At 37.9% G+C, this 15,415-nt stretch overlaps 2 protein-coding genes across 4 annotated transcripts; one reads left to right on the top strand and one right to left on the bottom strand.

The window, feature by feature from the left end:
* Positions 1 to 2,566: 2,566 nt before the first annotated feature.
* Positions 2,567 to 5,975, top strand: fam166b (family with sequence similarity 166 member B). The gene is made up of 6 exons (XM_051908493.1): positions 2,567 to 2,977; positions 4,104 to 4,318; positions 4,403 to 4,557; positions 4,912 to 5,044; positions 5,131 to 5,343; positions 5,438 to 5,975. The coding sequence occupies exons 1-6, from the start codon at positions 2,913 to 2,915 to the stop codon at positions 5,539 to 5,541; spliced, it is 885 nt and encodes a 294-aa protein (XP_051764453.1). The 5' UTR covers positions 2,567 to 2,912; the 3' UTR covers positions 5,542 to 5,975.
* LOC127520429 (AP-4 complex accessory subunit RUSC2) lies at positions 5,787 to 15,315 on the bottom strand. Of its 3 annotated transcripts, XM_051908489.1 has the most exons (13): positions 13,392 to 15,315; positions 13,145 to 13,267; positions 10,954 to 12,277; positions 10,341 to 10,773; positions 9,486 to 10,244; positions 9,279 to 9,326; positions 9,071 to 9,193; positions 8,281 to 8,357; positions 7,874 to 8,048; positions 7,662 to 7,764; positions 7,539 to 7,585; positions 6,911 to 7,427; positions 5,787 to 6,829 (listed from the first exon to the last, which is right to left on the bottom strand). In XM_051908489.1, the coding sequence occupies exons 3-13, from the start codon at positions 12,139 to 12,141 to the stop codon at positions 6,694 to 6,696; spliced, it is 3,606 nt and encodes a 1,201-aa protein (XP_051764449.1). In that variant the 5' UTR covers positions 12,142 to 12,277; positions 13,145 to 13,267; positions 13,392 to 15,315; the 3' UTR covers positions 5,787 to 6,693. The 3 variants fall into 3 exon arrangements, with proteins under 3 accessions (XP_051764449.1, XP_051764450.1, XP_051764451.1); XM_051908491.1 differs by having other exon boundaries at positions 6,669 to 6,829; positions 6,915 to 7,427; positions 13,145 to 15,315; XM_051908490.1 differs by lacking the exon at positions 9,279 to 9,326 and having other exon boundaries at positions 13,145 to 15,315.
* Between the last annotated feature and the right edge of the window lie 100 nt (positions 15,316 to 15,415).

The raw sequence follows: 15,415 nt of genomic DNA, 5'->3' as shown, positions 1-15,415 counted from the left end.
AGAAACTTGCAGGTCGGTTTTTGTCACATTGAACTAAAAACACCTTTCAAGGGCCGCCCACATTCCGACTCTTTAGCTTCTCAATCAGCTTCTGACAACTGCTCCACTTCTGGTGCCGTTCCTAAAATCCTGAGCTCATGTTCATTGGCAGATCTGTCAAGACATGTTGTGAGGGTGTTGAAACTTTCACAAAGCCCTTAAACAAAGAAACTGCTGTCATCCTGAGAAGAATAAGCAATGGTCTCCATAGCATTGAAAAGATCACAACTAATCCGACACAAGGCCACCATAGACATAATAGAGAACAAGTACCCCAAAAAATGAGTTTGGTCCCCCAGTATTCAAGACATGGTTAGGCTCTTGATCCAACATAATATGATGGTAATATGATGGCTTTGCAAATGCATAAATATACAGAACACAAGAGAAATGCATAAAGTGTATTTGTAACAATTTAATGTTAAGCATTATTCATTTGGTAACCGTCAATACTGGTCAACAGAACCAACTTGGAGAAATAGTACTTTCATTTTTTTCTCAGCCATTTTTTCCACATTGGATATAATTTATATATAAAACAAAATGCATTGAAACTAGGACCATAGAGTTTCATTCATTTCACAGCTATGCAGGAGTTGTACAGAGGAATAGACATTCCTTTTCAGTGATAACATCAGCATTCCTCTCTGTGTAGGGAAAATGAAAATATGCAACTTCAGAGAAAAAACTGTTAAACATTAATAATGAAACATGCAAAGCAAATGGATGGTGCACTCCTAGGTTTATACTATGGCAATAATCTGTGTTATTAACTTTATTATATTATGGCATTATGATTGCACATAATTAAATTGTACTTCAATTAAAGTTATACTGTATAGGCCTATTTATTTGCACATGTTAAGGTATCAAGAAGAAACTGGCCACAGCAAGGTCATCGCATTTCTTTGCATTGATGTCCATTGACTCTTTAAGGGGATCCAGACCTCAGGCCACCTGCACTGAAAACAATGGTTGGTAACACCTTCTATGAAGCCTGTATTTAGAAATGTATTATAAGGGTATTCTTAATGCATAATAATACATGCATAATGCCTTATAAACAACATTATAATATGCTGTATCATCTTATAAATAATCATAACAACAGTTACAATACATTATAACACTTACCTATTTGTGGTTATAACTTAAGAGTGCAATGCATTATAACACCAGATGAAGCCTGCATTTATAATGCATCATAAGGGTATTCTTAATGCATTATAATACATGCATTATGCCTTATGAACAACCTTATAATGTGTTTTATCATCTCATGAATAATCATAACAACAGTAATAATTACCTATTTGTGGTTATATATTAACTATTAAAACTATTAAGAGTATGATGATGTATTACACACAATAAATATAATTTTATCCACTTAAGTTATAATGGATTATATATCACATAGTTTTATATATTTTACTTTCCCAAGTCTCATATCTTAATATTGTTTAAAATCTGCACAGTATCATACTACATCTTATGAGTGGTCTTTTGCTGCTTAAAGTAAAGTGACAAAAACAAAGTCTATAACCACAAATAAGTAAGTATTATTACTGTTGTTACGATTATTCATGAGATGATACAACACATTATAAGGTTGTTTATAAGGCATTATGCTTGTATTATACTGCATTACGAATACCCTTATGATGCATTATTAATCTGGTGTTATAATGCATTGTACTCTTAAAAGGTATAACCACAAATAGGTAAGTATTATAATGTATTGTAACTGTTGTTATGATTATTTATAAGATGATACAACATATTATAATTTTGTTTATAAAGCATTATGCATGTATTATAATGCATTAAGAATACCCTTATAATGCCATTATAAATACAGGCTTCATAGAACCATTTGTTGTTTGCTTTTGGGATCTGATAGACCGTTTGGATCAAACTGTAAAGCTCAAAAGAAAGAAAAGAAAGAAGTCTGTGCACTATATTTCAAGCTTCTGGAAACTGTAGGCAACCATAGCTGATTTAAGTCGTTATTTAGGGTACTGATTGTTTTTTAATTGCATTGATAGGCTACGTTTATTTGAGAACTGCTGTGACTGAATTATTGAATCAGTAATTTGGGAACAGCATAGTAGCCTACTTTAAGTATTTATTGCGATTATAAGACAAATACATAGTCAACATTGTAAAAAAAAAAATTCCCGGTCTAACGTGAACTAATATTACGCAATTGTATGTGTTTTGTCACTTTTGAAAAGGGAAGCGTTAAGAAATCTCCTTCTGTGTTTTGACAAAACTAAAAGCATGTGGGACTGGAATAATGACATTAGTTTCTTTTTGGGAGAGGAGAACTACCCTTTAATATCATGTCTAAAACAAATATCAGTAAATAGGCTTTTGTCCTTTTGGGTCTATTAAATCATTTTATGTATGGATAACGATTAACATTTTTCATTAGAGCCATAGGCCTATTCCTTTTTGTGGCTGAATATCCGGGTGCATTTCTCCTACTACCCACAAGAGGCTGCAGCATCACAACTAACTGACTGGTCATGTAACGTTATCTTTACCAGGTCAACCTACAGCACCAGCCATGCGATTTTAAACTTATCGACGTTTAGAACTACTGCTGATATAGCAGAGTTTATCTTCAAACAATTTAATTGGACTTGTGGTGTAAGAAAACTTATTTTCTGTTCGTTTATTAAATAATTATTTTATTTAATTTAGGTGGCTGCACACTTTATCGAGTCCTTTCATTCTTCACGATGACTAGAGGACACTACGTCACGTAATTACGCGGTCTCTGACATAATAATGGCACGTGGACGCTCACCTTGACTCCCTCACTAGCAACCGTACACAACATTCACAACTGCTGCGGGTTTAACAATATGGAGCAGTTTCCTCCAAAATTTAGTAAAGTGCTGGTGACACCTGACCCGCAATACATCCCAGGGTGAGTTCTCAGTTATTTCTCTGAATTGTTATTAAATTATTTGTTTCTTTTTTTTTTTTTTCTCCAAAAGTTAGCAGCGGTTGTTTTTTTATGAGTTTGAAAACGTGAACTTTCTTTATTTTCAACGATAGTTTATGTATGGGTTCATGCTGAAATAAAACCTACAAACCTTTCTAAATGTACCTTCAAACGAGGCACAGTCAGCTGAAGCATTTCTACTGCCAGCTGTCACTGTCCGTTTGTGACCATTGTAACCTCTGTCTGTCTGCCTGTCTAAATGAATCGATCAATCAATTGATCAATATCACTGGTAATTACAATACTGCATCAATGGGTGTTTCTCCAACTTCACTAACCTTTTTTGTCCCCCAGGGGATTTCAATCTCCATCATTCATATAGCTTTTTTCCCCCCAAATGCTTTTTCCCAAATGTTTGTGTCTTATTAATTTACTTTTGACTAAAGTCCACCATAAAAATGCCATCCTAGATGTATTTGAGTTCCTTTCTTTAGATGAACACCAATGAAGATTTTTAGAAAACAATCCATCTCTGTCATGTAATGCAAGTTTATGGGACCCCCAAAGCTGACACTTCATAAACCATGCAAAGCAAACACAATGGTAATCCATACGACCGCAGTTGATGAAACAATGTCTTCTAAAGAAAAATGATAGGTGTGTGTAAGAGAAATACTAATATTTTAAACTTTTTTTAAACAGTAAACCATCGCTTCCGACCAGCTATCATACATGGGTTCATGAGAGAGTTGTGAAGCACTACACGTCAAAGCATGTTGTGAAGCATGACGGAAGTGCATTCTGAAGCTCACATGAAGTCCCGTTATTTCTCACTTGAGTTTCACAACACGCTTACATCACGCGTCATGACTTTTTTTGATGATAGTGACTTTTCCCCCCCAAAAAAATGTTTAAAAATGTTATTTCTGTCACAGAATGCTTTTCAAAACAAAACTTTGAGACATTGTGGAAATGACATTGTGATGGAAATGTGTTTGCATGCATGTATGTCCACTTGAATTTGAATTTCTAAAACAAAATGGTTGACAAATCATTAGATATCATTACATAATCATTATTCCCAACATCTGCTGATGGTTGTGTGTAGGTATGCAGGCTACTGTCCTCAGCTGAAGTATCATGTGGGCCAGACGTATGGTCAGTTAACAGCAAAGCTCCTGACTTCCCCGGAAGTATCTCACTCACAGAGGCTTGTGCTTCATACTGGACACCTCCCATCCATAGAGAAGGACACAGAGCCTCACGATGAGATCTGGCATGGAAGCAGCAGGAACCTGGAGACAATGATACCGGGATACACAGGTTATGAGCAGTTTGGGGGTTCGCAATACTTGGTGTCTAGTTTGCAAATCTGTTAACATGCACCATATCTGTCTCTGCTTCAAGGTTTTGTTCCATTGCGCCAAAATTACTTCTGCAAAACATATGCAGAAACCTGTCGAGATGCACTATCGGAGTTCAAACAGGAACAAAAGAAGAGACGTCGTATAGCTTCTGCTGACCTCTCTTTTGCTGTCAGCAAAAGCGTCCCAGACTTCAAAGTAAGCTGTCACAGTCGGTTCAAGTCGGGGGGAGCTCCTCTTTCGGGGGGAGCTCCTCTTTTACAGCTCCCCTGTGTAGGGTCACCCTGTTTAATTATACATGCTAAATATCCAGTATCAAAGCAGGTCGAGTGTCACATGCCTGTAAATGAAAGGAAGTACTGTTACTAAACAAGCTCTCCAATCAGGACACCACATGATTTCAGGCAATTATCACCTCATTGTGATGAAACAAGCTGTGAAAGTCCCCTCCCCTGATTAGATAGATAGATAGACAGACAGACAGACCTTTTCCAGCTTGCAATATCTAATTTTGAAATCAAAGTTGAATCTAATGGTTGTCCTTTGTTGTAGCCCAGAAGACCGGACAGCCCTCTGATAGCAATATCTAAAGATCCTGCCCCTTACAAGGCCCCGGACCCCTGGAAGCCACAAGGCTCCCCATACCACATGGAGGATACCAGCCCACATAAGTATTTCATCTCAGGTTAGCCAGAGATGGGCTTAACAAGAAGCAAATTACAGTGTTTTAATGAATTTTGCACCAATGTGTAAAAATTGTCATTTTGACAGGTTTTACTGGCTATGTCCCTAAAGCCCGGTTCCTCTTTGGTACTGGATATCCCATCATCACCAACAAGGCACTGATCCAGTTTGGCAAGGAACTGAAGGCAGGTCAGACCTCCCTCAACATGCAAGAGGAATCGTCCACCAGCTTGCCTCTGATACCCACAATATACCCCTCCAAAACAGGTCTCCTGCCCTCCTATACGGGCCACATACCAGGTATGTGAAGATAGTAATTACTGTATGTTTTTTCCAGAAATGATGCTTTCTTTTCCAGTAGAAGAGCAATGGAAAGTTGTCATTTTGTCAACAGGGTACAGATTTCAATATGGCCATACATTTGGGCAGCTTACCCATAATGCTCTGGGTCACACTGGTACACAGAGGAAGAACACAGGGGGAAACAGACTGAGCTGAAGACCCAACCATGCAACTGAAATCAGTGATCACACATAACTCATCTAAGGACAATTAAAGTTATGTGGGTCTTCTAACAAGCAACATGTAGCTGTGGAGTTAATGTTGTCATATTTAATGAGATTCACCATAATAACTTTAAAAGTGGTGGAATTGGTATGGTTTAGTATTAGTATACAAAATCATGCGATGCATTTTACAAATTCTTCTGGTACACACATGTAAAAAAGCACACAATACAAACATTAATGACTCAACAAATCTTTATTATCACAAGGTTCCAATCAGGCACAATTTTAATATCAGGAAATAGAAAAAACACTGCTGTTAAAACTCACTCATAATCAAACCGTCCTCTTAATGGGCTCTTGTCCATCTTTGCATCTCTAACATCAGGGCAAATGTGGTCATCAATAAATATCGCTACTTAACTAGTCCTGCCGTTAAGTAATAAATAAGTAATATAAAGCTACTCAGCATGCATATTTATCAAAGAAAATTGCTATATTAAATAGATTTCATTGTGCAAAAAAAAATGCAATAAAACCAGCAGTTGTAATTCACTGAATACGAAAAAGGAAAACTACAGTATTAGTTTTTTCATGTGTATACATTTATGCTATCATGCATGGAAATCGCTAGAAATAGAAACTATTTTGAATAGGAATGATAGGTATGAGGAAATGTACTTTTTTTTATAAAGCCACATAGTTGAACAGCAACAGAAATGATATGACTAGATGACATGACAGCTAAAGACCTGAGACAGGGATAAAGTGCAGGGATTGGTTGGAAAAGACTTCTGGGGACCTCAGTTCCAGTTTTGTGCTTGATTGCTGACAGACAATATATGTCCATGTTATATACTCTGCACAATACTTTGATTGTGTTATTAATTTAATCTAAAAAAAAAACTTACTGAATATTTTGATACCTTTTAAAGACAAAGTTATAATACAAATTCTCCTGATTGGTAAATCACTATGGCAACATTCTGTCCAGGAACAGATATGGTGTGCTTGCACTGGGTTGTACAGAGTGCATCAGTTCACTGTGTAAGGTTAAAATGTCATTCAGGTGATTTTTTATTTTGGATTAATTGTGCTTCTACTCTGTCTAGCTGAAATCAGACTCCTTGTAGGTTCTTAAGAGTTAATATTTCATCTTTATTTGCTGTTCTCTGTCATGGTTAACACTTAGATGAGCCTCTGGCCATTTCCTTGTCCACACTGACTGTGCTAGCAGATCCACTTTTGATGCACCAAGCTTCAGCCATTCTGAGGGCCGCCTAGAAGAAGACAAATGTTCTGATATAAAGACAACCGAAGTTAACAAAGTGAATTTATTTTGAGGAATGACAGCTACTGACCTACTTCTCGGAGATCCACTAATGCTCTTTTGCGCCTTCTGTGGCCCAACTGGGGTTCCAACTCCAGAGCCAAAGAGTCTGGCCCAACGCAGCTCACTGAAGTGTTTGTCCTCCAGAGAACTTGTTGAAGATAGTGGCATCTCAATACTTTCCATTTCATTTCCTTCATATTCTTTCTTCTGTGTTCCACTCTCTGAGGTGGGTGTCTGATTGATTCCAAATCCATCAGTTACCCTTTTACTAACATCACTGTGACATGTTGAACTTCTGCTGTTCATCTGGATAGAGCTCATCTGAAGAAACTGAGCTGACTGGGCAAGAAGCCGATGAGGCAGAGGTGCTCTGTGCTTTTGAGTTTCCCTACTTTGAAGGTTATGTTCAGGTGGCAGATGGAGGTCAAAGGGCACCAGGGAGAGTGGCTGCAGCAAAAGAAGCAGCTCATGGAACAGTGGTCCATAAATTGGCCCCTGGGCCAGAGCCAAGAAACCCCATTGGTGATAGTGTTCCGTTACAACATCTTGGAAAGAATTGAGTATAAATTTTAAAAGTATAAAATGCAGTAAGGAATTAAGTATTGTGATAACAGACAATACATTCCTTTACAGTTGTCGGTAAACATCGTACTCACCTACGCAAGTGTATAAATGATGGATCCAGAATTCCATAGCACGCAAGCTAAAGAGCAATATGTTCATTAGCTAACTGCACTGTGTCATAACTTTTTAACAGATGTATTCAGCATTTGACCTACTTTAGCAGATCTATGATGAAGGCACTGAGCCGCATGCGACTTGATAACTCGGAACATTTTTTTACCACAGATACCAAGCTGTCAGGCAGTCGGGTAGATGAGCCTATGAAGAAAGAAACACTGGCAATCATAAAAAAGACAGTGTCCAATCAGATTTTGAGGGCACTTGAGAATGAAGGTGTTTCATTTTCATCTGACTGGCTCCCACAGACCTGGTTGTGCCGTGGCTTCTACGATGTTCCATAGTTTGTTGCGTCGCTTTCCAATAATCAAATCCAATTTATATGCTTTCAAACCATCTTGAAGAATGTTCTGGATTGCGGGGTAGAGCTGTTTAAGGACAAGGTGGCTGATTGTGGTGCACAGTGAACTGTTTCCCAGTCTGATCTGAAAACAAAATAAAACATTTTAAGAGATCAGATTGAGACCTCTCAGTCTGCTACAAGTAAAAGGACTCTCTGTCTGTACATAAAACTATATACAAAACAATTTTGCCTGGCAGTCTAATTAAAACCCATGGGTAATATTTGACATTTCTGTTGTATTCAACATCTATCCAAGATATTTTGCCCCACTTTCCATATTTTTTATTTTTTATTTCTTTGACTCCTGATACTACCTTTTCCCCTGGGTCTTGTCTTGAGTTGAAATGAGCTGTTATTAGATCCACTGCCAAACTCACAGCTTTCAACATACCTGCAGAGAAGCAGAAAAAAAATGGTAGGGATGGGAGTGAGTTAGAGATTTAAATTAATTCTGTAAAAAAAAAAAAAAAAAAAAAAAAAAAACACACATTCTGCTTATCAGCAGTGTTTCTGATCCCTCAACGTTCGACCTGACACTTTGTAAAAGAATTTAAGACGCAATAAATATTTACATGGAGCAAATTTAAAATGCTGTACTTTTAGGTAATTTCTATCAATCCCTCTAAAGTACCTGAACAATTGTAAATGAAGATACATGAAACCTACAAAAAAAGGAACATACAGTAGTACACACATTTGTGCTCACATAGAAACACGCTGAGTGTGTTAGCCAATCCAAGGCAGTGAGTTAAAAGTAGGTCACATTTTCCCCTTCAGGGAAGCAGAGGCAATGCTGCAGAGATCCACTCTCTATCTTTCTGTAGCAGAAGGGATTTTTACCTTCAATGGCAGTCTGAGACAGAATTGTACTCTGATTTTCTGAAGTGTGTTTTGCATTTGGAATTTCTATGCGATAAATGCTACTGTAGAAATGTTCATATTCACATAGCCCATACATATCATGGGCACATTGCTATACTGAATCACAAAATACAACATCATATATTGGCAATTGATAATAATTATCATGTAAAAATGTAAGGAAATATGTGAGTTTTTAGTAATGAAAAAATATATGCAGAATAGGATTATTTATCATCTCACTTCTCTTGTGCAGAAGATCAATTGAAAGAATATCTGAAGGGGCTTCTGGGGAAAGGCAGAACTCCTCAGGGGGTCTGTCAGTCATGGAGAATGAGTCACTGTGTTGACGTTCCCTCATAACACCTGTAGAGTTGAGGAAGCGTTCATAAAATTTGACCTAAATACATAACTTCTACCAGATTCACAAAACATACACAATTTGTCTTACCATTACACTGTAATCTAAAAGAGGGAGCATGTGCTTGCAGTGCCCACCCTATCCCAGATAGAGGGGTATATATACATCATATAAGAGAAGAAAATATTTAGTATAAATATAAGTGCGAAGTTGCACGTTCAACACACAAACATCCACGTCAGTACAGTAAGTACAATAAATCGAAACATCATCATGATCATGATCAGTGACACTTACAAGGTGATCTCCTTGGCCCAAAGATGTAGTGAGTGTTGGTCTTGGGTTCTTCATTCGTGCAGACCTGTGATGCTGTTTCAAAAGGCCAAAGGGATTTCTGTCCAGTGCCGGGTAGAGAGATGAGGGAGGAGATAGATGTCAAGGAGGTGACTGAGGTAATGGCAGGGGAGGAGCTTTGATGTAAAGGGTGGGATGCATCCAGAGGATCTGTGGTCTCCTGAACAAGGGGAACCTGCTCAGGAAGACAACTCTGAGAAGCTTGTTTTCCAGACCAAGATTGTTTTTGACTTTGACTTGAGCAGGCCTTTGGACTCCCGTCTGTTTGCTCTGGGCTTTGAGGGTTTCTTGATCTCATATTTGGACTCAAATTTCTGTTCATTTCTGTTCTGTTCATCAAGTCCTGGTGAATGAGCCCTAACATTGTGCTGGGCTGAGTACAATGGGGGCGGTTATGGGGCAAAATAGGACTTGATGTGCAGGTGGAACAACTGTCTGAACTGGTTGCTGCCTCCAGGTGAATGTTAGAGGAACTCTCAAGAGGTGAGGGTTGTATATGGAGTGGATGTACCTTGCTTTTGCAAGTAGCTTTGGATGGACCAGGCTTGCTGTACTTGTGGATGATGTACTGATTGAGAAGAGAACCAAGAGTCTTGCTCTGTTTTCCTGAGGGTGCCTGAAGCACAAAGGGCTGGATGGGGAGAAAGGTGGGCCTTTGTGCTTTTGTGTATCGCACAACTTCTGGGGATGAAGTACATGCACCTGTAAACACAGGAAAAAGTTGTGGAAAACTGTTGTGGTTACTCTTTAAAACAAAGAACTGAATGCAAAATTATAGGGTTTTTCTAGGTTTTTTACCTTCTGGATTGGACTGACTACTGCTGTCAGTACTCAGTGACTCTGCTGCCATCTCTGAATAATCCTGTTTCTGGATGGAGGAGAGATTATGGAGGAAGTGTGAGCCTGATGGATCCTCTATGCTCTTAGATGATTCTCCATTTCCCTTCTTACTTCGGACAATTTCTACAAAAGTGGTGGCATGTTGCCTAGACAGAGGTGAAGATAAGTTTGTGTCTAAATTGCTGGGACAGCTGTTTTGTAGGGCTCCCAGCTTCAATAAGGTAGAACATTTCTGGCTGCCAGTCCAGCTTTGAGACTGAGTAGTCTTGGTGTAATTACAACTACCATGTTCTCTTGAAGCAGATTGACAAGTTTTTATGTGTGCCATTGTCTCTTTTGTTTCCTTAGATTGGTCCTTAGCGGCTCGTCTATTATTCTTCGCTTCATCACCCTGAAAAAGTTGGAAAATATGTGGTTTCACTATTGTGGATATTACTCAGTAGATTAATTATACATAAAGATCAAATAATTTGGCTATTCAAGGACAGTATATATGTTACACATTAATCCCTTAATCAAAACCCTGAATCTAGGAATTACCTTAGGTATGGTACAATAATGGCTTAGATACCTGGTGTTCACTTTGGTCAAACTGTGGCTTCCTCCTTTCATCTCCCGCTGAATGTCCAAAAAGGAAATATTCTGAAGGTGGAGAACAGCTTCCCTGGCTTTGAGTCTCAGAGAAACTGGTCAAAGAGGACCAGGGTGGACTGGGTGAAGACTGGGATGATAGGTCACATGTCACTAGTTTATAGTAATTCTGGGTGGAACCTGCTAAACGTGCCTGACTCTGCAGACACATGGTGAGGTCAGAAATTTCCATTGATGGGAAGCCATCAGAGTTGGATGGATAGATGTTGCAGTTTGGATCAGTGCTGTGAGATGACCAGCTAGGCAAAGGGTTTGAACTGTCTTGTAACATTGCACCTGATCCGTGAACAGGACTATCTAGGCTAAGTGGAGTTGCAGGAACTGCATTGTTGGTTTTGTTGTATATGGCACTGAAGTTAACTAGTACTCCATCTGAGCTATTACAGGAAGAGTCAGTGATATAGTCTGTTTGGTTTTGAGTAAAGGATTCAATAAGATTTTCAGTTGGAGCCCAGCTTCCAGGTTCCTCAAGAGTTTGCTTGCTAAACTCTTCCTCATCACCCCAATCCTGTTCATCACATTCCATTAAAACAGGGGTTCCTTTGCTATCCCCACAATCCCTGCAACATGTTCCAAGCTCTCTCCCTTGTTCTTTGTTTTCTTTGGCTTGGCTAAAAGGATTCATATTACTCTGAGTCACATTTCCTTGTAGTTGAAGGGATGACCCCTCATGGTACTTATGCAAGTTGTCTCCATCCGAGTCCTCATCCTCTTCGTCCTCATTCACTTCTGATTCAGGGATGAAGAGGTTTTGCCATCTGGCATTACTTCTGCAATGGGATGGCTCTTTATTTAGTTGAGGACTGGACGATGGAGAGTTCTCTGACAAAACACAAAGCACTGGGAACGATTCATAGCCTCTAGAATTTTCAGTCACCTTCTTTTCTGCTGTTTCTGTTGAACTTGACTTCCTTGTGTGGCTTAGACTGCCATAGTCAAGTGCTTCCCTCGGCAGATCTCCTCTCTCAGGTAGGGATATACTGTGGGTTAAATTCTGAGAGCGTGGCTGCCTAGATGTCTGTACCGAGTTATATAGGTGCCACCCAACAGAGTGGCCATGGATGTGGCACACAATCAGAGTTTCTCCTGACTTTGGGGAGACATCCATTTTCTAAGCACCAGCGCTTTAAAGCATCAGTCTTTGCATAGCAGGCTGGTTAAGTGACAAACACAGTGAATGCACATCTCAAAGGAATCTCTTGTAACCTCAGATGTCTGCATTTTCAGTGCTTTCAAGCAAAAATCTAAAGGAGAAAATAAGCATTCAGTGGATTAGCTATAATAATGCTTTCACATAAATCATGATTCCATACTTTACCAAGCTTAAATCCACTTTTCAGTATAAACCAATAAATCACACACATTTGCTTGGATATGTTGATGGGTGCTTCCCATTAACCACAGAAGTTTTGAAATGAGACTACTTGTAATTATGGAAACTTCATTATTATAATATATCCCAGAGCAGTCAGAAACACAAATGCAAAAACACAAGCATGTTTGTTTTTTGTGTCTTTGTAAGGACAAGCTATTGAGTTCAGTTTTTTTATGCTCATTTTATTTTCTATCCCCTAACTCCAAATCTTATGATCACAGAAATTTTGAAATGTTAATTAAAACATTATTTATTATGTTTATTTATCTGGTTTCCTCACAGGAACGTCGGCTAGACCCCACAATGTATGTTAAATCTGAACATACGCACACACACACATTTACTTAAACTATCTAAATGAAAACATAGTATATAAATTTCTCATTATGAATCATACTGACTAACCCTTTGAGATTTTAAAAGACAGCATTATTTAACTTGATTTATGAATAATTTTTCCAAATGAGGACATGTCAGAATGTCTCAAAAAGAAAAATGTCATATTTTGCTAACTTCTGGTGATACTTTTGTCACCAAACTATAGCTTAGTAAAACAAACACTGTTATTTAAAAGATACTGAACAATTTATTTGTCATTTTAGTATATTAGTTAAGTTAAATTATTTTAAATTATTTGACCTCTTTCTTCAAATTCCAGCCCTAAAATTCTGTGTAGTTAACAGTAAATCAAGACCCTGTGGTCAGGCTGTTAGCACTGGCAACTGCATCAACTCACCCAGCCGTAAAGCTCCATCAATCCGAGAGCCAGCACATAGTCACTCTCATTCTGTCTGTACAGTAACTGGAGCAAACACACCGCATGATCACAACCTAATGCTCTACATCCACTCAGCAGAGACTAAGGAAAGAAAAATAAAAAATAAAAAATGAAAAGATAGGAAATGGGTAACGTCCCTCTTGCAGTTCCGCTTTAGTCACACTTTTCTGCTCTGCACTTCTCACAGCTCATCTGTTCCTCATACCTTCCCTCCTCCCTTGTACAGTGGTTCTGAGCCCCACAGTCCTATAGCAACAGCATCACAGACCCCACTGAGCATGCTCAGTGGTTTGTTGTTGAGGGATCATATTTGAGGGGATGGCAGATTTGTCTCTGCTCTCAGCATGGGGGGTGGGTGGGGGGATTGAACACTGACTCATAGAAGACTTGGAACAGAAAATTGAGATCCTGAATGAAAAACTAATGTTTTAAAATTAATCAGATCTCTCACATAGAAAATATAATGGTAGAAAGCCCATTTCCTTCGAGAAGCTTAAAGGAATATTTCTAGAAAGGAAATTCTGTCATTTACTCACCTTCATGTTATTATGGCTTACTTTCTTCTGTGGAACTCAAGAGAAGATGTTTTGAAGACTGTGCTGGTTGCTCTTTTCCATGCAATTACAATGGCAACTGGAGCTTACAAGCCTCAAAAAGAGACACAAAAGCATTAAGTAAGTGGTCCTTATGACTCTATATTCCAAATCTTCAAAAAATAAAAATAAATAAATAATAATAATAATAATAATTTAAGGAGCAAATTTGAGGAATAAGTCATTATTTATTGATAATCTTCCTATCCATTGAGCTGTTAACTTCTGCGACCGGAGTTATTTATGAATCTTGAAACATTAATTTCATAATTTGGGTGAACCAATCTTTTAATATTTTATAATCTTAATAGTTATGCCTTTTAATAATGAAGGAGCTGTATTATACAGGATCTTTGAGCTAGATTACAGGAAAAATTGGCTGCCACAGTAATCATCTGTTTTGGTTGATCTCATCCACCCCTACGTCCCTCTAGTAATGAGTTGAAAGATGCTTGCCTTTGATGACGCATGGATATGGATAATCTCACAAACATCTGGTGTAGGCACTGCTAGGAAAGGTGGCTAAATCCTTTCGCCTGACTGCCTCTGTCTTTCAGTTCAACAACCCATTGGGGAAAAGCTCATGATTGTATCCACCCTACACATGGTAAACAACAACAAGCTCATCAGATTATATATCAAAAAGCTCACTGGCTTTTCTGTTAACCTACTGACCTAAATCAGTATAACTATAAGATGTCTCAAAAATATTTTTATGCCACTGTTTTGAATCAAGAACAGCTGTAGCTTATACTAAATTATGCATATATGCAAATGTATCTGTCACATTATATAAGCTAATATATGCTAAAGGAAAATTGTACTCTAAATAGTATTTTAACCCTTGTTTACTGAATAGTATAATAACTAACTGTACAGTAAATATAATTGTCTGCATCTAATGTTTTGCATAGGTTGATGAGTACACATCATTCAGAGCTTCATTAGGACAAGTAGCCTGTCACTCAAACCTCCTGTACATTTTCATCAAGCTCATCCAGTGCACTCAAGCAGAAAACAATGACAAAAAGAGCCTTGTTTTCTTGTAGTCATTTCGTTTAGATATGGACATGAACAAAACATGATGATAATCGGAGCACTGGGCTCAATCAAATGTCAATGTTTGTCAGTCAGCATACTTGGAAGAAAGCTCAAAACTATGTAACATTGTTAGTAAGGACAAGCTTTACGAAGTGTTCTTACAGATGCAGTTTCCAAAAGAGACATGTTCTTGTTAACATTTTCTTTATAAGAAAATACAAAGAACAACAAAAACACTTTTGCTGCTATTGAGGTGGGATACGGGTAAGTTTAGGAGAGGTTTGGTGGTATGAGTAGGTTTAAGGGTGGGTTAAGGTGTAAGGGAAGCGTCAACAATTTAAGTATGAATGTAATTACAGACATTAATTATATCTGTAATTACATGCATTAAGTACAATGTAAAAACATGTATGTACACAATAAGTGCATTGTATCTAATGATGAAATGTTATTACATAGTAGTTAAAGACTTAATTTTAAGGAGAATGATCAATGAATTTGAATTGCTTAAAATATTTTGTTCCACAAATGCACTGAGCTCAGTACTGTACATTTATTACTACAATATACTAATAAAATAGATTTTAACTGTTTC

The sequence above is a fragment of the Ctenopharyngodon idella genome, chromosome 10 (assembly GCF_019924925.1).
Source record: "Ctenopharyngodon idella isolate HZGC_01 chromosome 10, HZGC01, whole genome shotgun sequence".
In the NCBI taxonomy this organism is placed as follows: Eukaryota; Metazoa; Chordata; class Actinopteri; order Cypriniformes; family Xenocyprididae; genus Ctenopharyngodon; species Ctenopharyngodon idella.
The sequence above is the reverse complement of the archived record's forward strand: the minus strand, read 5'-3'. Positions and strand labels throughout refer to the sequence as shown.

Bases quoted from the DNA above. Each gene is read 5' to 3' on its own strand.
- LOC127520429 (XM_051908489.1), bottom strand. From the start codon at position 12,141: ATGGATGTCTCCCCAAAGTCAGGAGAAACTCTGATTGTGTGCCACATC. The intron at 9,194-9,278 runs GTAAGACAAATT...TCAACTCTACAG, and splicing joins TTTTAGATTACAGTGTAATG to GTGTTATGAGGGAACGTCAA. The intron at 7,586-7,661 runs GTAGGTCAAATG...ATTGCTCTTTAG, and splicing joins TTCATCATAGATCTGCTAAA to CTTGCGTGCTATGGAATTCT.
- fam166b (XM_051908493.1), top strand. From the start codon at position 2,913: ATGGAGCAGTTTCCTCCAAAATTTAGTAAAGTGCTGGTGACACCTGAC. The intron at 4,319-4,402 runs GTTATGAGCAGT...CTCTGCTTCAAG, and splicing joins AATGATACCGGGATACACAG to GTTTTGTTCCATTGCGCCAA. The intron at 5,045-5,130 runs GTTAGCCAGAGA...TCATTTTGACAG, and splicing joins ACATAAGTATTTCATCTCAG to GTTTTACTGGCTATGTCCCT.